Here is a 21,553-nt window from a genome sequence, read left to right as displayed (position 1 = left end):
TTAGAGATTTTTCCCATTCGCATTTCTATGAAGGTGATATAAGACTGGAACAACTGTTTTGTTCCGTAGGTGAATACTATTGGGGCTGTATCATGGTCCTGGGATGTTTTGTGTGTGTCACATTTTCACAGGTGGAATTTTGAACTGTTTTAATATATTTCAATAAAAATTGTTTTTAGATATATTAATTGAGGTAGCTTCTGGGTGTTACATAATTGATATACTACCTGTTAATCGTTTTTCCAAGTGTTGAACATATATACCAGGAAGAACGAAATATGCACCAAAATCAGAGACACATAACTGGAAGGGCATCGGGATGGGGGATAATAGTACAGAATTGGGGGATATTACCCCCATTACAGTGTCAGCAGCAGATTCCCCACCCCCCATAACAGTGCATCATGACTACGTTTTTTGCTACAATTTTTTTCCTATTTTCCTCCTCTAAAACCTAAGTGCATCTTATAATCATAATAATACAGTAAGTTTGAAAAGAAAGAAAATGGTGCATTCCCTGACGAAGTCTTACTTGAGCAATTGACTTTTCAATAAAACCCTTTTACTCACAGTACATCATGATGCCTTCTCCCATGTGACTCATCTGACAACAGGACCTGAGTAATGATAAAAACATTTGCCAAATTCCAAATGCAAGAATGGCTCCTCTACTGTGTGGGTTTTCTCATGGTCGACAAGAATTGATTTACCAATTAAACATTTCAAATATTCACAACATGAAAAATGTTCCTTCTCTGTGTTGCCTCTTCAGATGTTTAACAAAATCTGATTTCTGAGAATAACATTTTCCACATTCAGAACATAAAAATGGTTTATCCCCTGTGTGAAGCTTTCCATGGTCAATAAGAGTTGATTTCCTAGTAAAACATTTACCACATTCCAGGCATGAAAATGGCTTCTCCCCTGTATGAGATCTTTGATGCTTAACAAGCTCTGATTTCCGAATAAAACATTTCCCACATTCTGAACATGAAAATGGCTTCTCCCCTGTGTGACATCTTTGATGTACAACAAGTTCTGATTTCCAGTTAAAACATTTCCCACACTTTGAACATGAAAATGGCTTCACCCCTGTGTGATTGTTCTGATGTCTAACAAGGTCTGATTTCTGAATAAAACATTTCCCACATTCTGAACATGAGAACGGCTTAATCTCTGTGTGATTTTTCTGATGTCTAACAAGGTATGATTTCTGAATAAAACATTTCCCACACTCTGAACATGAAAATGACTTCTCCCCTGTGTGAGATCTTTGATGGGCAACAAGTTCTGAATTCCAAATATAACATTTCCCACACTCTGAACATGAAAATGGCTTATCCCCTGTGTGACATCTTTGATGTCTAACCAGAGCTGATTTCCGAATAAAACATTTCCCACATTCTGAACATGAAAATGGCTTCTCCCCTGTGTGAGATCTTTGATGCTGAAAAAGTTGTGCTTTCTGACTAAACCATTTCCCACATTCTGAACATGAAAATGGCTTCTTCCCTGTGTGAGATCTTTGATGCTGAAAACGGTGTGATTTCTGACTAAAACATTTCCCACACTCTGAACATGAAAATGGCTTCTCCCCTGTGTGATATCTTTGATGGTCAACAAGTTCTGAATTCCAAATAAAACATTTCCCACACTCTGAACATGAAAATGGCTTATCCCCTGTGTGAGATCTTTGATGTCTAACCAGAGCTGATTTCCGAATAAAACTTTTCCCACATTCTGAACATGAAAATGGCTTCTCCCCTGTGTGACATCTTTGATGTACAACAAGTTCTGATTTCCAGTTAAAACATTTCCCACACTCTGAACATGAAAATGGCTTCTCCCCTGTGTGAGATCTTTGGTGCTGAACAAGTTGTGATTTCTGAATAAAACATTTCCCACACTCTGGACATGAAAATGGTTTCTCCCTTGTAGGAGCAGTTTCATATTCCACATCCCTACTGTAACTTTTATTTTGCTGACAATTCTGTAATGAATCAGAATTTTGGACTTGTTTGAAAAGATCAGATGATAGAGCTTTCCGAGGAAGGACTGGAGATATATCTGGGACAACTGCATGCTCTTCATATGTATCATGTGTGACACTTTGATTGTCTGTTTCAAATTCTGAAGATAATAGATTTCCATACGAACTCAAAATACAGTAATCTCCTAAAAATAAATACAATGTTATTAGTTTTTAATATCTTGAAAGCACATTTATTTTTTTAAACCATAACATCAGAAATTAAATGAGGAAAAAATGTATTCTGAATCTGTTGTCCAATTTTGACATCTTCAGGTCCCGTTACGCGCTACGATTTATCTGACGATATGTCGTCAGGGTCACGGTTTTCGTGACGTACTTCCGTCGTCGTTAGCGACGTCGTTGCGTGTGACACCTATGAGCGACTCCGAACGATCTTAAAAATAGCAAAAATAGTTGATCGTTGACACGTCGTTCAGTTTCAAACTATTGTTCGTCGTTTCAAACAACATCGTTAGTGTGTCCGTCATCAGCGACGCGGGCGTGTCCTTACGAGCAATGCTCCATGCCTCCTCCGCTCTGATTGGTGGTACCAACTGCGTTCTGATTTGGCAGGCATGGTTGATAAGGCGGACACAATTGTACGCCTCTGTCATTGCCGGAATTGTTGGGAGGATTGCTGTGTGACGGTGTCCACACGACCGCAATAGTCAAACAATATATCGCTGAACGATGTAGCGTCGTTTGTGAGATGGGTACGTGTGACTGCTAAAAATCGACCTATGAGCGATCTCGGCAAATCGTAGCAATGATCTGGGCGTGTCACATCGCTAACGAGATCGCTAGCGATATCGTTGTGTGTAAAGCGGCCTTAAGAGTTACATCTTCGTTAATGCGGATCTTCCATTTCTAGTACCAGTTCTCTGGAATGTGCTATAGTAAATAATCTGATTGATTGTCACAATGTGACTGCAGGATAATGAGGGACAGGGGGCTCCTATACTGTCCCTCACGCTAGGGGACCCTAACCTATTCCTAACCACTGAATTACCCCTGAAGATGGAGATGCCAGAGTCCCGTGCCTTACTAGTCTCCTGAAGAGATCTAATCTGTTATCCCCCCGGGAAAGGAATGGGCAGGAGTATGATGGAAACACAGATTAAGAAAGACGGGAAACACAGATTAAGACAGACAGGACACATTGCAAAGTCACAGAAATAAACAGTGAGAGACTAAGGAGAAAAGCAAGAGCTGGAAGGCAGCAACAAAAAGACAACAAGGCTTAACACCACAACAGCTTACAGCAATAGTACACAACAATAACCCGTACATCTCGATCACAACACCTCACCAGACAAGTATAGGTAACCTATAGTTGGCATTAATGAGATAGTCCAGCCAGCATATACAGAAGGGATGCGAATTATACTTTCCCCTTTAGAGCATGTGATCAAAGACATTAACAAGCAGCTCAACAGAGAATAACTCTTACTAGCCTGCCCAAGCCTGTGGTTTGACACCTGCATCTCCCTGCGCTGCTCACAGACATCAGAGAAGTTAGCAGGCAGAGTGTAGTTTCCACAGATCCTGATGCCGCCATGACAGTTGTCTTACCCTGCAAACATCTCCTTGTTACATTGATCCACAACATAGACAATTTCAAAGAGGGTTTTTTCGAAGACGAAAATAAAATAGTTACAGATGCCAGATATACAGTGTGTCCACCCATATCCTGTTCACCGCAATTAACTTGAGAACGGCGGCAGCTATAGGCATAGAAGTGGTGTCTAGGTATGCCCTACAACTTTGTAATTCACTTTTTTTCTCTATCTCGTTCCAATTTCATAATAAAAATGCTAACTCCGTTGTTTTCAACCAGGTGGCGCTATAGGTGGTTTCATATACCCAGAAAACACTTTTATGCTTAAAGCTGCCGCCGTTCTCAAGTTAATGGCGGTGGACAGGATATGGGTGGACACACTGTATAATGGGGTTTTCCGGGACTGTAACGTTGATGGCCCATCCTTAGGCTTTGTAACCAATCCGGTAGCAGGTTCTTGCGGTCTATGCAGATAAACATTAGAGCTCCAACTCATCAAGACTGGCGATGGACACTGAAAAATTACATCATGGATTGGAGTGAGATTTCTGGCATAGGGAACACTGCATTTTGTTATGAATTAGAGAAGCGGTGGCATCACACCCTTCTTCTGGCCAAGCTCTGCCCATTTTGACAAAGCTGGTTAAAATTGGCGTGAAACCTCCAAAAGTTGCACAATTTTTTTTAAAACTCTGTGCTGCACACATTTTTTTGAGAAATTTCAAAGTGGTTTATGCCATAATTGCTTTGATGAATCAGGGTGTAAAATCTCCTTCTGTAGGTGTCTCCATTCCTTCCAGGGTAGTTTGCCAGTAATTCACACTCTCTAAAGCAATAATTTAATTACATCTTTTTTGGTAGTTGTAAACCTTTGCATTTCAGTGTGCGGCTGTAACTCTGCCTATTTTGGCAAAGCTGGTTAAAATTTGCATGAACACACACACACACACACACACACACACACACACACACACACACACACACACACACACACACACACACACACACACTAGCCTATCGCCTCTTTATTTTTAGACTTCTGTAATTAAGAGACTTTATATCACATGATGTGATGTTAAAAAGGTCCTTAAGCAGTCCTATAATCGGTATATAAACACTGGGGGACCTAGTAGAATGGGGGTTCTGTGAAATTGTCCAGTTTTCTCTCCCTTTCCCCTAATGCCAGTCCTGCATGCCAGCCTGTATTCTGTTCAATTTAGACTCCTGCAATGATGAGACCTTTGGTTACATCATGTCAATTGACTTTGAAGTCATCAAAGGTCCTTAAACAATCAACCTTAGAATACAACTGATGGGGACCCTAAGAGAGTTGGGTTCCTGAGAAATTGCACAGTTTAACTCCTCCTAACGCTAGGGCTTATTTTTGGAGTAGGGCTTATATTTCATTCTCCAAAAATCCCATAAAATCATGCTAGGGCTTATTTTTGGTGTAAGTCGTATTTTTGGGGAAACAGAGTATTCGTGAACCCTCTGCAGGTCTTTGAGTTGCCTTCATAACAACATAGAGAAGGCACTAGAAACAAACAGCAGAAGAAGCAGAAGAAGAAAAGAAAATACAGCTGAAAAAAACCCCAGAGCAGAAAGTCTAAAAATGTAAACACAAAATTAGTGCAGAAAGTGCATGAGTAGATATCTCTTACTGGATAGATCTGGAGGAAACACATCTTGAGGAACATCGGGGTCTTCTTGTTTACAGTCCTGTGGGAGAAGAGGATAGGGACATCTCTCTGGTGTTGTCCTCTTACTGGATAGAACTGGAGGAGACACATACAGGGACTGAATTCATTCCTTACATACAGATAATTATAGGCCGTGTGTATTTAGTCCTGTCTATTACCTGGTGATGTGAGGGGCTGGGGATCCTCCATCATGACGTCCTTGTACAGATCTTTGTGTCCTTCTAAATACTTCCACTCCTCCATGGAGAAATAGACGGTGACGTCCTGACACCTTATAGGAACCTGACACATACAATGATACCGTCACCCCCCGATCCCTTCATAGCGTTACTGTATAATGTCCCAGCATTCCCAGCAATGTCACCTCTCCAGTCAGCAGTTCAATCATCTTGTAGGTGAGTTCTAGGATCTTCTGCCCATTGATGTCCTCATGTATCGGGGGGTGAGGTGGAGGCCCCGTGATTGGGCTCAGGGGTCTTCCCCATCCCTCAGACACAGGGTTCTGACAGCGCTCACTAGAGGTCTTCTTCACTACTGTGTAATCCTGGTTATGGAGACACAGTAATAATTCTCACTACAGACATTTCCAGAGTCCTCACCTCTCCAGTTCTGTCCATCTGTTATTCCCATAGATAAGAATGATGTAATGTGACGTCATCAGAATCTCTCACCTCTCCAGTAAGCCGGAAGACGATCTCTAGGGTGAGGTCTAATATCCTCTCCGCCATCTTGTCCCTGTCCATATCCATCCTTCACGGGGCAATCAGGAGAATTCTGTTATATAGAAGATCTCCACTGAGAGGATTTGATATTATAAGGACCTGAATGGGAAGGAGATGAGCAGATGATATGGAAAATTAATTCAGATACAGGAGGTGAGATATCATCATAGCCATATAAATACAATGAAAAGTGATCAATTATTCATATTGTACCTAGAATGGGATCAATGAAAATGTTGGCTCATCCAGAAAAAAACAATTCCTCACTCAACTACATTGATGCAAAAATACCACTAGAGATGAGTGAAACTGAATTTTTGCTATCGGTACAAACTCCGACTTTTCCAAGAAAACTAAGTTCGAGTTCAGAGTTCAGGGCTTTATGTAAATGTAATGACTCTCGGAGTATCGCGGTACTCGGGTACGCTCGGTGCTCAACCCAGTGTGAGTCACCTGCAGGGTTTGATCGGCTTGCACTGGGGGTAACAATAGAATGATCGGATGTAGTGTGCACAAGCAAAAAAAAAATGGAAAAAACCCACCCTCCCCCAGAAGTGATCTGTTTATGGCTGCATGTGGGTGGAGACGTGAACTGCCCAATTAACCCTAGAAAGCATATGTGACGTCAAGTTGTCATCCCAATCTGGTATCTGCGTCTCATTGTCATCAGTATGTTCCTCATTGTCTATAACCACAGGTGTTACAGTTTGTGACAAAGGGTCAACATTATGCTCAGAAACTTGGTCCTCATGGCCTGAATCAGAGTCACAAAGGTTCTGGGCATCACTGCAGACCATTTCCTGGTCTGTACTCACTGTTGCTTGGGAGCAGACCTCTGATTCCCAGGCTATAGTGTGACTGAACAGCTCTGCAGACTCAGCCATCTCAGTTGCACCATACTGTGCAGGGCTGATGGAGACTTCAGAGCTGGGAGAAAGCAAGTTTGATTGGGATGACAACTCAGAGGACTGGTGTTTTTTGGATGCGGTAGTTGAGGTGGCTGAGAGGGCACTTGTTGGACCACTTGAGATCCATTCAAGAATTTTCCTTTTTTGGCCATCATCTACCTTTGTTCCTGTTGTTCGTGTCCGTAAAAAAAGGGAGCACATCGGATTGTCCACGGTAAGTAGTAGACATCTTACTTTTGCTGGTAGATGGTCTATCTTCAGCAGATGATAATGGAGCTTTGCCACCTTCCCCACGGACAAACCCTTTTTTTCCTTTTCCACCACGCCTCTTCCCCTTTCCACCAGCATCTGTCATTTTGCCACTCATGTTGATTGCGACAAGATTGTGCACTTAAAATGTGGTAGTAAAAATTGAGAGGTGGTGTAGATTGCAGCGGTGGTCTAGCTTTATTAACAGCAGAATAATAAAGAATAATTATCCCTGACAATGCAACTACAGCCCTTAAACTGGCAGCATAAATTGCTAGTATAATGGCTTAGTAACAATGAGTTTGAGTGTGCAATGCAGGCAGACGTGCTGCAAATATCTTTGCACTAGTGGGACTATACAGAAGTCCAATAGCCACGTTTAGGATGCCACTAAGTTCACTCAGTGTTTGCTACTATAATGGCTTAGTAACAATGAGTTGGAGTGTGCAATGCAGGCAGACGTGCTGCAAATATCTTTGCACTAGTGGGACTATACAGAACTCCAATAGCCACGTTTAGGATGCCACTAAGTTCACTCAGTGTTTGCTAGTATAATGGCTTAGTAACAATGAGTTTGAGTGTGCAATGCAGGCAGACGTGCTGCAAATATCTTTGCACTAGTGGGACAATACAGAAGTCCAACAGCCACGTTTAGGATGCCACTAAGTTCACTCAGTGTTTGCTAGTATAATGGCTTAGTAACAATGAGTTGGAGTGTGCAATGCAGGCAGAGGTGCTGCAAATATCTTTGCACTAGTGGGACTATACAGAAGTCCAATAGCCACGTTTAGGATGCCACTAAGTTCACTCAGTGTTTGCTAGTATAATGGCTTAGTAACAATGAGTTTGAGTGTGCAATGCAGGTAGACGTGCTGCAAATATCTTTGCACTAGTGGGACAATACAGAAGTCCAACAGCCACGTTTAGGATGCCACTAAGTTCACTCAGTGTTTGCTAGTATAATGGCTTAGTAACAATGAGTTGGAGTGTGCAATGCAGGCAGACGTGCTGCAAATATCTTTGCACTAGTGGGACTATACAGAAGTCCAATAGCCACGTTTAGGATGCCACTAAGTTCACTCAGTGTTTGCTAGTATAATGGCTTAGTAACAATGAGTTTGAGTGTGCAATGCAGGCAGACGTGCTGCAAATATCTTTGCACTACTGGGACTATACAGAAGTCCAATAGCCACGTTTAGGATGCCACTAAGTTCACTCAGTGTTTGCTAGTATAATGGCTTAGTAACAATGAGTTGGAGTGTGCAAAGGGCAGGAGGGTACAGTGCCAGGGTTGTGGGTCTCTGGGTAGAGGAAAGGAAGCCTGCCTTTCTGTCCCTCCTAATGGGGAAATGCAGCGAGGAAATCCCTGACCTTAGCTACACAGACGCTGTCATCTTGTGTAGCTGTTAAACTTTGTTTTCTCGGACCTGTCACCTATGGCTCTGACCCTGCCGGTATGAGCCCTTAAAAGGACTGATAGAAAGTGCTATCCCTATGCTGTACAGCGCTGTGTATGGAGCGTACACAGCTGTATCGGCGATAGGAGCTGCGCCAGTGATGTCTGACACCAAGGACGCAGAAGGCAGATAATGGCGTGCTGGAGGAAAATGTCCGGTTTTATAATGCAGGGACATGTGACATGGACATCCTATCACACATGCCGTTGCTTCTCTGGCTAAAAGTCCACTTAGCTGTGTGTGTGTCTGGGATTGGCTGACATGCTGGCCCTCCCCACTACACGCGCGCGCTTAGGGAAGGAAGACAAGGAAAAAAAAAAAAAAAATGGCGATTGCCATTATACATACAGCAGTGATCTGAATGCGCTGTTCCCGCACACTATACACTGAAATTTCATAATAGTGTGAGTCACAGAGTGACTTACACTATTACAGCGGAAAGCCAGCTAGGAATTAGCTGTTTTTTTTGCTGCTAGAACCGTTCTTTAACGTATCTAGAACTATCGAGCTTTAGCAAAAAGCTCGAGTTCTAGTTCGATCTAGAACATCCCCCAAAATCACTCGAGCCGCGAACTGGAGAACCACGAACCGCGCTCAACTCTACGTATGACATCTGTGTGATGGCGTATGCTAGCCGTGTGTGCATGTGGAATGGCTGTGTATGCGTATGTGTAATGTCCGTGTGAAATATTCCGTGTGTGTGATGCACAATGTCGTTGATACATGTTGGCTGACAGCAGACAGAGTTGCGCGATGAGAATGAACTCGGGTGCACTTCACCCGACTTCATTGTCATACCGCGGCTCTGTCTGTGTCATGTACTGATTAGCGGTCACCTGTGAAGGACTCACCGGTAACCGCTAATCCCCTGAGTGACTGAAGTAGGCAGCATGATTAGCGCTGCCGTCACTCAGGTTATCCACGGCTAGCTGGAGTCCTCCCCCCGAGACCGCAACTCACCTGTGACTTCATCGCTGTCACTCGGGTGACTTGCTGTCACAGTTGGAGGATCCAGTGGTGGCCGCGATTAACCTCAGTGACAGCTCAGCTGATCACACGACTCACCTCAGTTGCTGCGTTGAGCTGTCAGGAGCGGCGGTGTTCTTCTGTAGCTCCTGTCACCTTCATGTAGCAGAGCTGGAAGCGACACTGGACCTCCGTGGATTATGCCGGACATGGATGGGTTTTTGGAGGCTTAATAAAGTGGTGAACGAGGGTATTTGTTATTGTTTATTATTTCAAATAAAGGATTTTTTCACTGTGTGTGTTTATTAACTTTAACTTACAGGTTAATCATTTGGGGTGTCTCATAGATGCCTGCAATGATTAATCTAGGACTTATTGGCAGCTATGGGCTGCTGCCATTAACTCCTTATTACCCCGATTGCCAACGCACCAGGGCAAATCGGGAAGAGCCGGGTAGAGTCCCAGGATTGTCGCATCTATTGTATGCGGTAATTCTGGGCGGCTGCTGGCTGATATTGTTAGGCTGGGGGGCTCCCCATAACGTGGAGCTCCCCATCCTGAGAATACCAGCCTTCAGCCGTATGGCTTTATCTTGGCTGGTATCAAAATTGGGGGGGACCGCACGGCGTATTTTTAAATTATTTCATTATTTCTTTTACTGCACAGTATAGACCCGCCCACCGGTGGCTGTGTTATTGGTTGCAGTGAGACAGCTGTCACTCAACATGGGGGCGTGTGTAACTGCAACCAATCATAGGCGCCTGTGGGTGAAGTAAGCAGGGAATACGAGATTGATTAATGAGCGTCCGGCATTTTCAAATTAATTGAAGCCGCGTATTTTTGGCACAGCTGTTCCTCGCCGCGCTGATGATCAGGGATTGGTAAGTATGAGCCGGGGGAAGAAATAGACCGAGCGCCAAAGTGAGAATGACTGAGAACATCATAAACAAAGGTAATTATACTGACTTAAAAAAAAAAAAAAAAGAAGAGCGACATCGCTCGTTTAAAAACGCACACGGACGAAACGTGCTGCACACGGACATGCTACGTGTGCCATCCATGCAGGCACAGACCCATTGACTTTAGTGGGTCCGTGTCTGCGTGCTGACCGCCAAAAACGGACATGTCGGCCGTGTGGGAAAACGCACACACGTATTAACCACACGGACACACGTTCCGTGTGATTTTACGTCTGTGTGCCTTCTCCCATAGGGTAACATTTGTCAACGTGTCTCCGTGTCTCCGATACGTGCAAAAACGTACCAAACACGTACCGGAGGCACGGATGTGTGTTGCAGGCCTAAGTGGGTGAGAAAGCAGTGTGGCCTTCCCACTTACATGGAGGTAGTCTAGTAGGTGAGAGGACTATCACACCTGGTCCTTCCTGCTTTAGTCATCTGGTCTATTGGGTGAGAGAGCTGTTTTAAAGCCTTCCCAATACACCCTGCAAGGGTAGCGGGTGAAAGTGCTGACTAACCTTCTAGCTACACCTTGAGAGCCCAGTCTGACTTGCCGGAGGAGTGTGGCCTGTTGACAAGGTCCAGGGACACTAAGAGGGCATTTGCAGAAAGGTGGGCTGTGTGGGAATAAGTTGAAGCCATGGGCAACTTGTTCAGTGTGCAGTGTGGGGCTCCAGCGGGATCCAAAACAGCCAAACAGTGCAAGAAAGGGAAGGCAAGGAAGCAGTGAAAAATGTCAGACCAATACTCAAAAAGGCAGACATGCCAGAGTACGGATGTTTGGATGTTGAGAAATGGCACAGATTCAGGGAAGAAGATAAAAGACAAGAGAGTAGAGCAACAAGTAAATTAAGACATTTTTGTGTACTCACCGTAAAATGTCTTTTTTGGAGCCTTTCATTGGGGGACACAGACAGTGGGTTATATGTTGTCTCCAGGGGAGGTTTGACTCTAGGTTGAAAAAAGAGTTAGCTCCTCCTCCCACAGCATATAACCCCAGCTAGGCGAGAACTAGCTCAGTTTGGTGTAAAAGCAGTAGGAAAAGGACAACCAAAACCACAAGGGCGGGAGCTGTGTCCCCCAATGAAAGGCTCCAAGAAAGACATTTTACGGTGAGTACACAAAAATGTCCTTTCCTTTCTCGCCTTTTCATTGGGGGACACAGACAGTGGGACGTCCCAAAGCAGTCCCTGGGTGGGAACTGAACTATTAACAGTGTATAACATCAGACCAAGAGCTGACTAACAACTGCAACTGCAGTGAACACATATCAAACACGATCAACAACCAAGCAGTGGCCACTTATAAATGGGCCACTGCCGCCTGAAGGACTTGTGTCCCAAGAGCAGCATCCGCGGAGGCATGCGTATGCACTCTGTAGAATTTTGTGAACGTGTGCACACTGGACCAGGTAGCGGCCTTGCAAAGTTGGGCCGCCGAAGCCTGATGGTGGATAGCCCAGGAGGCACCCACTGCTCGTGTAGAGTGGGCCCGCACAGATTGAGGGGGAAAGGCATCTCGTGCTTTGTATGCCTCACAGATGCCAGTCCTGATCCATCGAGAAATCGTGGATTTAGACGCCGGGTTGCCCTTTTTGTGTCCTACTGGGAGGACGAAGAGGGCATCGAACTTGCGCAACGGCGCTGTTCTGGAGGTGTCGATCCGCAAAGCCCTGACAAGATCTAGAGTGTGAAGGGCTTTTTCAAAGGAGTGGACCAGGACCGGGCAGAATGACAGCAACACAATGTCCTCGTTCAAGTGGAAGGAGGATACGACCTTCGGAAGAAAGGCGGGGGAAGGCCGAAGGACCACCTTATCGTTATGGAATATCAGGTAAGGTGTGCGACAGGAAAGGTCTGCCAGTTCGGACACTCGCCTGATAGAGGTAATAGCGACTAAAAAGGCAACTTTCCAAGACAGTCGTTGAAGAGAGATTTCTCTCAGAGGTTCGAAAGGAGGAAGTTGAAGGACTCCGAGAACCAGATTCAGATCCCAGGGATCTAAGGGGTGGCGATAAGGAGGGACCAAATGCGCTACCCCTTGAAGAAAGGTATGGACCTGAGGGCAAGAAGCCAGCTGCTTCTGGAAAAAAATCGACAAGGCAGAAACTTGTCCTTTAAGGGTACTGACAAGACCCGAGTCCAGACCATCTTGCAGAAAAGCAAGAACATTAGGGATTGAAAAGGTCAGGGGCGACCGATTATGATGGTCACACCAGGAAAGATAGGTCTTCCAGGTCCTGTGGTAAATGCTGGCGGAGGAAGGCTTCCGAGCATTAAGCATGGTATGAACTACCCTTGAAGAAAGACCCGATTTGGCTAGAATCAGGGATTCAAGCGCCACGTCGTCAAATGCAGCTGTGCTGTATTTTGGTGGAATATTGGACCTTACGACAGAAGATCCAGGCGATCAGGAAGACGCCAGGGAGTGTCGCTGAGAAGTTGGAGGAGCTCTGGATACCAGGCTCTCCTGGGCCAGTCCGGGGCCACAAGGATCACCGGGATTCCCTCCGTTTTGATTTTTTTGATTACTCTCGGAATGAGAGGAAATGGAGGGAAGATGTAGGGCAGGCGAAACTGCGATCATGGAAAGACTAGAGCGTCGGAGCCGAGCGCTAGCGGGTCTCTCGACCGAGATATGAAGGGACATATTTTGGCATTCATTCGAGACGCCATGAGGTCCACATCCGGGAGTCCCCAACGAAGAGTGATCTGATGGAACACTTCGTCGTGGACGGACCAATTCCCCTGCCACTAGACCTTGCTTGCTGTGAAAGTCTGCGGCCCAGTTTTCTACCCCTGGGATATGGACAGCTGAAATAATGGGAATGTGCTTCTCTGCCCAAAGAAGAATCCTGGATACTTCCTTCATCGCTGCCTTGCTGCGAGTTCCTCCCTGCCGGTTGATGTAAGCCACGGCCGTGGCATTGTCTGACTGGATCCGAACAGGGAGGCCCGATAGTAGGAGTTGAAAATCTGAAGGGCCAAAAAGATGGCTCTGATCTCCAGAACACTGATGTGCAGGGAGTGCTCGGAAGGAGACCAGCGTCCCTGAACAGTGTGGTGGAGAAACACCGACCCCCAGCCTATCAGGTTGGCATCTGTCGTGACTACCTGCCAGTGGACTGGGCGGAAGGACTTCCCTTGAGATAGGGATGAGGCTTGAGTCCACCAGACGAGGGAGCTGAGCGTAGACCGAGATAGGCGGACTGACCGGTCCAGGGAAGCTGGATTCTTGTCCCAGGAGGATAGAAGATCCAGTTGTAGAGGGCGCAGATGGAATTGGGCAAAGGACACGGCTTCTATGACCGCCACCATCTTGCCTAACACTCTCATTCCATTCCGAAGGGATGTGTGACGGCGAGAGCGGAGGGATTGGGCAGCCCAGATCAGGGAAGACCTCTTGTCCTCTGGAAGAAAAACCCGGGACTGAGCCATGTCTATCAGCATACCTAAAAAGGTGATGCGCTGATGAGGAATGAGGGATGACTTGTTGAAGTTAATAAGCCACCCTAGCCTTGACAGCATGTCTAGGCAAATCTGCACGCTTTCTGGGCAAACGTGAAGAGAGCTCCCTTTGACAAGAAGGTCGTCCAAATAGGGAACGACCAGGATGCCTCTGGGGTGTAAAATGGACATGATGGCCGCCATGACCTTTGTGAAGACCCGAGGCGCAGTGGCCAGCCCAAAGGGGAGGGCCCTGAATTGGAAATGATGGTGTCCTACGGCAAAGCGAAGGAACCGTTGATGAGAGACATATATGGGAATGTGTAAATAAGCATCTCGAACGTCTATGGAAGCTAGGAATTCTCCAGGTTCCATGGCGGCTAGCACCGCTCTCAATGATTCCATTCGGAAAGTTCGAATCCGTACAAATATATTCAGCTGTTTGAGGTCCAAGATAGGGCGGACAGAGCCATCTTTTTTGGGAACGACAAAAAGGTTTGAATAGAAACCTTTGCCGCGCTGTTCTAGGGGCACTGGAATAATAACATTTGCTTTCTGTAAAGAGGCTATGGCCTGAAATAAGGCCTGGCTTTGCGTTTTGGACTTTGGAAGACGAGAACGCAGAAACCTGTTGGCCGGCAGGGAATGGAAATCGATCTTGTAACCTGAGGTGACGATTTCTCGAACCCAAGCATCGTGAGTGTGGTCTAGCCAGATATCCCGAAAAAGCAGAAGCCACCCTCCCACAGGAGTCGGATCTGAGGGATACCTGGCGTCATGCTGAGGGGGCCTGTACAGAGCGAGGTCCTTTGGGTTTAGGTTGCTTGGAGTGGGAACGCCAAGAAGAGCCCCTTGAGGGACCGGATCCTCAATCTGAGCATTGGGACGGTTCTTGGGCTGATGGTTTTTGGGGGGCAGGCCGAAAGGACTGCCTGCGCCAAGAAGATTTTTTGAAATTTCTGGCTACAGGCCACTTTTGTGGCAGAATGGTACTTTTACCACCCGTCGCCTCAGATATGAGTTTGTCCAGGGATTCACCAAACGAAGACCCTGGAAGGGAAGTGTGGACAGGGACTTCTTGGAGGCACTGTCCGCATTCCATATTTTTAGCCACAGAACCCTGCGGGCGAAGACAGCATTGGCTGCCATTAGGGCTGACCAGCTAGCTGCATCTAGGGAGCCGTGAAGAAAATAATTAGAGGCTAGAGAGAACAAATCAAGAATCTCAAGAGCCTCTGGAGGAATATTGCAAGGGCGAAGCAACTTGCGCAGGTTCCTACTCCACACGCTCATAGCTCTTGCCACCCATGTCATGGCAAACAGGGGGCGCAGAGAGGAGCCCGAAGCCTGGAAAATAGATTTGACCGCAGCCTCAACTGCGTGGTCGGACGAGTCCTTGAGAGACACGTTGTCTGAAACAGACATAACCGTGTGTTTAGCCAGTCTGGATACTGGCAGATCCACAACGGGGGGTAGCGACCAGGGCTTAACCATTTCCGGAGGAAAGGGATAAGCGAATGAAGAGGAGGATTTTTTATTAAACCTCCTATCAGGGTGATCCCACCGTTTAAATATGATTTGATGAAAAATCGGATCCTGGGCAAAGGACTTAGGAGGCTTCTTGGCTCGCTTGATTGCCGACTGAGAAGTCGGGTCCGAGGGCTGATCAGAAATCGACAGAGAGTGATTGACAGCTGCTATGTAAGTGTCTTCCATATGCCTAGACTCAGAAAGGACATCTGAATCAGAGTCAGAGTCTCGGGAATTGTGACTACTAAAGGTCACGGAGCCTGAGTGAGACTGACCATCGTGTGACTCAGACGAGGCGGAGCGGTCGCCATGGCGCCTTTTGGAGACAGCCTTTTTACGTACTGGGGATGATACATCAGACGAAGGCGGGCTCCTCTGAGGGAGCTGAGCCGGGGGGAGGCTGCCTGTGGAAGGCTGGGATATATGAGTGGCCAGGTCATCTAACCTTTCATACATCAGAAGAGCCCATGAAGGGATAGCCTCATCAGACGGGGGTGCTGCCTGAATGGTGGCCGGGGCCGAACCCACAGACTGCATGACCCCCTGGTTCGGCAACGCCTGGGTTGACACTGTAGTGAGGGCATCGCAGCCCCGGCAGAGTGGATAGCTTCGACCATTGGGAAACGAGCTTCCACAGGTGGTACAAGTATAGTACAGGTCCATAGAGGATGCCTGGGAAGCTTTAAATTATCACCCTTGCGGTTACGCATGTCAGCAACAAACCTACAATTAGTACTGTGAGCCTCTAGCAGTATTACACTATTGTGGGTAGGGGGCTACTAGCAGTATTAGAAAGGGACTGCTATACAGAGCTGGTATATACCAATAGTAAAGTGGCATACACTGCCAAACAGTCGGTATATAACTGCAGGCACAGTCAGTATATACCGCTGAAAGCTGATATACACCGCCAGCCAGCAGGCACACACTGCTAGAAAGACAGCGATATACCGCTGAACAGAGCGGTATATAGTGCTGCAGAGTTGCAGAGCCAAGGAAGCGATCTCACCTGTGTCTGCTCCCCACATGTAATGGCGTCCAGTGTTCTCTAGCAGCATGGAGGGGAGAGACGGCCCACTAGAGGGAGCGGCTTCTGGAGCAGTGGAGGGGGCGTTGCTAAGAATGCAGGCCGAAGTCGGGAGCTAAATTTATGATGCTTCCCCGGGAACACGGCCTGCATCGCCCCACCGGCGCCTCCTCAGGCGGCGGATGGATGCAGGGGACGGATACACGTCGTCTCCCTACCTGCTCTTGCTCCGTCTGAAGACGCGTCGGTACTGTGATGCGGAGATCTCGGGGACGCATCTTCGGCTCAAGGCTAGCAGGTGCTCGGCTCTGCTTAGCCCTCTGGAGCTACCTTTGTGAGGTGCTTCCAGGGAGCCTGGAGGGGTACGCAGACCCGACCACTTGGGCGTGAGGGAAGACTGACGGCTTTTGCACGCCAGGTTTCCTCTGCCCGTAAGCGGGGGGAACGAGGGTGAGCATACCCTGGTATTGCCCCATAGTCTAAAATAGAATAAAATCACAAAGAAAAGAAATAAATAAACAAAAAACATGAGCTGGCCTGGGGCTCAGGCCAGACGTGTCAGCCTCCCTGCTGACACTAAAAAGAACTGAGCTAGTTCCCGCCTAGCTGGGGTTATATGCTGTGGGAGGAGGAGCTAACTCTTTTTTCAACCTAGTGTCAAGCCTCCCCTGGAGACAACATATAACCCACTGTCTGTGTCCCCCAATGAAAAGGCGAGAAAGGAAAATGGTGTCGTGTGGCTGAAGAGGTGCAGCATTGTGGATATAAAGAGACCACAGCGGGAGATAAGGTGTATTATGAATTTTTTAATGCATCAAAAGCAGAAATTGTGACTGCTACCGCCCCACCTTCACATAATCAGAAACCCAGACCAGATGAATGGACTTGGAAACATTGTAGTCAGAAAATCCCAGACTGGAGAGGTACTTGTGCTACGTGTAATGTTACTCGTCCTAAGCGGATTGCACTAAATCCTGTTCGAACCAGATCACATGTGATGACAGAGGACGCTGACTCTGAGACAGAGGTAGTGAAGGAATTGAGTTTTGGGGAGGAAGCTGGACGTTACTCTGACGGTGAGGAAAGAAAAGAATGTCCTGGGACCAGTACCAAAAAAATCAAATACATCCCGACCAAGGAAGGTCACAAGAATCAGACAGACACAGGAATATTACCCCTGGAGCCCCTCTGACCAGCTAGCTATGTTGAAACAGTTACCTGACCCTGAAAACCAACCTTTCCCATTTTACAGGCAAATACAGACAATACACAAATACAGACAATACAGGTGACTTATAAATGCACTTGGACAGACCTTGAGAGTTTGGTGACTGCAAAGGCAGGTGACGTGCTGGGACACATACCGTATTTTTCGCTTTATAAGACGCACCTGATTATAAGACGCACCCCCAAATTTGGTGAAGGAAAAGAGATTTTTTTTTAATGTAAATGGGGTCTATCTTATAATGCCAGTGTCCGTCTAACAAATCATATAGGGTATATGTCCCTTATAGCCCCCCATCCTAAAATTAGCCCCACTTAGTCTGGATATGGCCCCCTTATATTGAATATAGCCCCCTTGTGCTGGGACACGTCCCCCTGTGCTGCCCATGGCCCCTATAGATGGCACATCTCCCCTGTGTTTGATATGGCCCCCATACAGCTGCCCATGGCCCCTATAGATGGCACATCTCCCCTGTTAGATATGGCCCCCATACAGCTGCCCATGGCCCCTATAGATGGCACATCTCCCCTGTGTTAGATATGCCCCCATGCTGCTGCCCATAATAGAATAAAACACTCTTTCCTTACCTTCTCAGCGCTGTCCCTCCTCTGTCTCACTCCTCACAGTTGAGCTCCGGCTTCCTCTACTTTCTGGTTCTTGCTGCCGGTCATGTGATCGGCACGGCAGAGTGATATCATCTCTGCGTGTCTTATCACAGACAGCAGCAGCAGGAGACCGGGAGATCAGCGCTGGAGGTAAGTAAAGCTTTTTTATTTTACTATGGGCAGCAGCACGGGGGCATATCTAACACAGGGGGGATCATGTGCGATCAAAGGGAGCACAGGCAGATATAATATGCCCCGCTGCCCCAGCCCCTCAGTGTGATGCAATTTCAGCACCACGCTGATGGACAGCGGCTGTGCATATTATATGAGCGGGAGCAGGAGACCTAACGCTGCCACTCCCAGCTTTCCCTGCCCCCAGCAGTGCTCCAGAGCGGACCCTGCAGTATATTATATATTATATATATATATATATATATATATATATATATATATATATATATATATATATATATATATATATATATATATATATATATATATATATATATATATATATATATATATACACACACACTCCCTGTATATTCGGTTTATAAGACGCACCCCCTACTTTCCCCCAAAATTTGGGGGAACAAAAGTGCGTCTTATAAAGCGAAAAATACGGTAATTAAATCACATACTGATATGGTAAAGGATCAATCATGGATCATGGATGATCAGCCTGAGAGGTCTGGAAAGATGTACTGTGAGGCATTGAAAGAATGGGCTACAAAGAAACAATCAGAGCAGTCTGTATTGATGACTGACGTGACACAGCAAAAAGGGGAGAGTATAGAGATGTACTTTGGGAGGTTACAGCTGAAGTGGACAGACATGGAGTACAGTGCAAGAAACGACCTTGGTATCAAAATATTGGTGAATGCATTCATTGACGGTATGAATAAGTTTTTACGAGAAGCAGTACAGACAGCCAGACCTGAGTGGAGAAACATGGACCCAACAGACCTTCTGCAAGTAGCTAAGGGGGTTGAACTGACAAAATGCAAGCGACCAGTAATGTATGCTAGAGCACAAGGAAAACAGTGGAAGCAGAGGAGGGGAACACCAGATGACCTAGTGACCGTACAGTGCTGGAATTGTGGACAGAATGGACATCACGCCAGACAGTGCAAAAACCCCAAAAAGGCGAGGGAGCAGACTGACTTTCCTCCTTCCTTCCCTCCTCCTTTGCCTCTGGCCTAGGAAACTGGCAACCCAGTGACAAATGTGTACCCTGTTTTTGTTCCCTCAGGACCTGGTCCCACCTTAATTACGACCATAACAATCCCAGGGGGGAAAGAGGCAGAATTTTTAATTGACACTGGGGCAGCCGGAACTGTGGTACATAAGGACCTGATAAAGCCAGACATGATTACTGACGAGACTGTGGAGTGTGTCGGGGTGGAGGGATTGGTGTGTGAAACTCCCTTGACAAAACAGATGAAGCTGAAATTACAAGATAGCCAGGAAATTCTCACAAAGCTTATTGTTAGTAAAAATACTCCTATGAATTTGCTGGGGGCTGATGTGTTAAGTGCTATCCAGGCTACCATACAATACACCCCAGAAGGTATTACAGTCACAAGTCCCCTCTCTGACAAACACTTGTGCAAGATTGTAGCAATGGTGTACATGTCCAAATCTGCGAGAGTGTCCGATACCAGAACTAGTGAAGACATAGCAATGCAACTGTGGCGCCCTGGACAAGCCAGGGGCCACAGGTAATAACACCACCACACCCTACACCCCGGTTAGGCACATGAAAGCCAGACACAAAACCCTTGTTGCCTTCCTCCAGGAGCTGATGTCCACACCAGGGGGTGGAGCCAGGCGGTTGGTCTCCGCCCACCGAGGAGTTCACAGTCCTGGAGGCAGGAAAAGGAAGTTCAGATCAGTTGAGCAGTGAAAGCGAGAAGAGTAAAGTGTTAGCTGAACAGACTGAAGTTAGTCCGGGTGTGTGGCCCGGACAGAGCAGCAAGGTTGGCAGACGGTGGTGACCGTCTGCAGGAGTGGCCTATCGGAGTTTACCGTAAGGACCGTGGACGGGCGGTGGCCCGGCGGTACTGGACCGGTACACAAGGAGAAGCCAGCACCATTGGCAGGGGCTTTTCGGACCCTGGCAAGGCTAGGAGTCGCCGTGAATTTGCCGAATCTGTTAGTGAAGGGCCCCTCCTGGGTTTCCAAACAATCAAGTCCCGAAAAAGGCAACAGTCCAACCGTAAGGGGAGCACCGCCACCCCCAAGGCAACCGTTCTCAGGGCCAGCGCCTGCGGGCAAAAGGGCTCCTTCAGCACCCATCAAGCTGGAGGAGCGGGTTACCGGTGGGAACCCATTGGAGCCGTTTACAGTGCATAGGTGCAGGGAAAGATAATCACCACCAACCTGCCGGGGAAAAGCAACAGCAGCCGTCCGTGGGACCCGTCTTTCCAGCCGTGTGTTTTACCGAGAACTGTGTCATCGTCTCAGGCTGAGTGAGTACCACCGTGCCGTGCGGCACAGCGCTGCCCCTGCGACCCTGCACCTCACCAGACCCCGCAACCCACCTGCCATCCATCATCCATCCCTACCCCATCACCGGGCCCCGGGACAACCAACCCCCTACACACGGAGGGGAGAACTAACAACAAAGCTGCTCCCTGTCACCGCTCCTGAGATCCCCGTCCAGAGCAGCGGTGGTGTCACCAAAATCACCACAACCGTGTGTGGCGTCACGAACAATATCTAAAATCCCCCACAATCAAAACCCTTCCTTTTCACTCGCCGGGCAAGGAGCGCCGCTCGAGGCCCCGGGATCCAGCCCACCGCTCGAGCCACCGCCGAGCAGCACCAGCAACAGTAGCCGGATCCGAGCAGTGGGTGAGCGCAGCGACACCATCCTCCTCCCCGCCCGCGACAACTTGGCATCACGAACAGGATCTTACCGCTCTGCCGTCTGGTAGAGGTGCGCCTTGTTACCGCCGGAGGTGTCCGGCCGAAAAATTTCAGAAGCCGCCATCTTTGGCGCGAAAAGTTCCCGCTCGAGCATCCCCTCGAGCAGTTGAGGCGCGAAGGCCTAGACCCCGCCCCTGTAGAGGAGGAGCCAAAAAGAGGCTGAAGGGGACGGAATGGCGGCTGGTCGTATGTGAGCGTGGCTACAAAAGCGGGCACGCCAGGACCATGCAGCCATCTT

General features: G+C 47.4%; 1 protein-coding gene across 1 annotated transcript in view; it reads right to left on the bottom strand.

Annotated features, from left to right (window-relative positions):
• Window positions 1-367: 367 nt before the first annotated feature.
• LOC142258950 (uncharacterized) overlaps window positions 368-21,553 on the bottom strand; it is a 97,796-nt gene continuing 76,610 nt past the window's right edge. Inside the window, exon 10 of the mRNA XM_075331502.1 lies at window positions 368-1,848. Coding sequence (XP_075187617.1) covers window positions 731-1,848 — 1,118 coding nt within the window. The 3' untranslated portion in view covers window positions 368-730. The remainder of the gene's footprint in view (window positions 1,849-21,553) is intronic.

This window comes from Anomaloglossus baeobatrachus (assembly GCF_048569485.1).
Source record: "Anomaloglossus baeobatrachus isolate aAnoBae1 chromosome 5 unlocalized genomic scaffold, aAnoBae1.hap1 SUPER_5_unloc_2, whole genome shotgun sequence".
NCBI lineage: Eukaryota > Metazoa > Chordata > Amphibia > Anura > Aromobatidae > Anomaloglossus > Anomaloglossus baeobatrachus.
The sequence above is the reverse complement of the archived record's forward strand: the minus strand, read 5'-3'. Positions and strand labels throughout refer to the sequence as shown.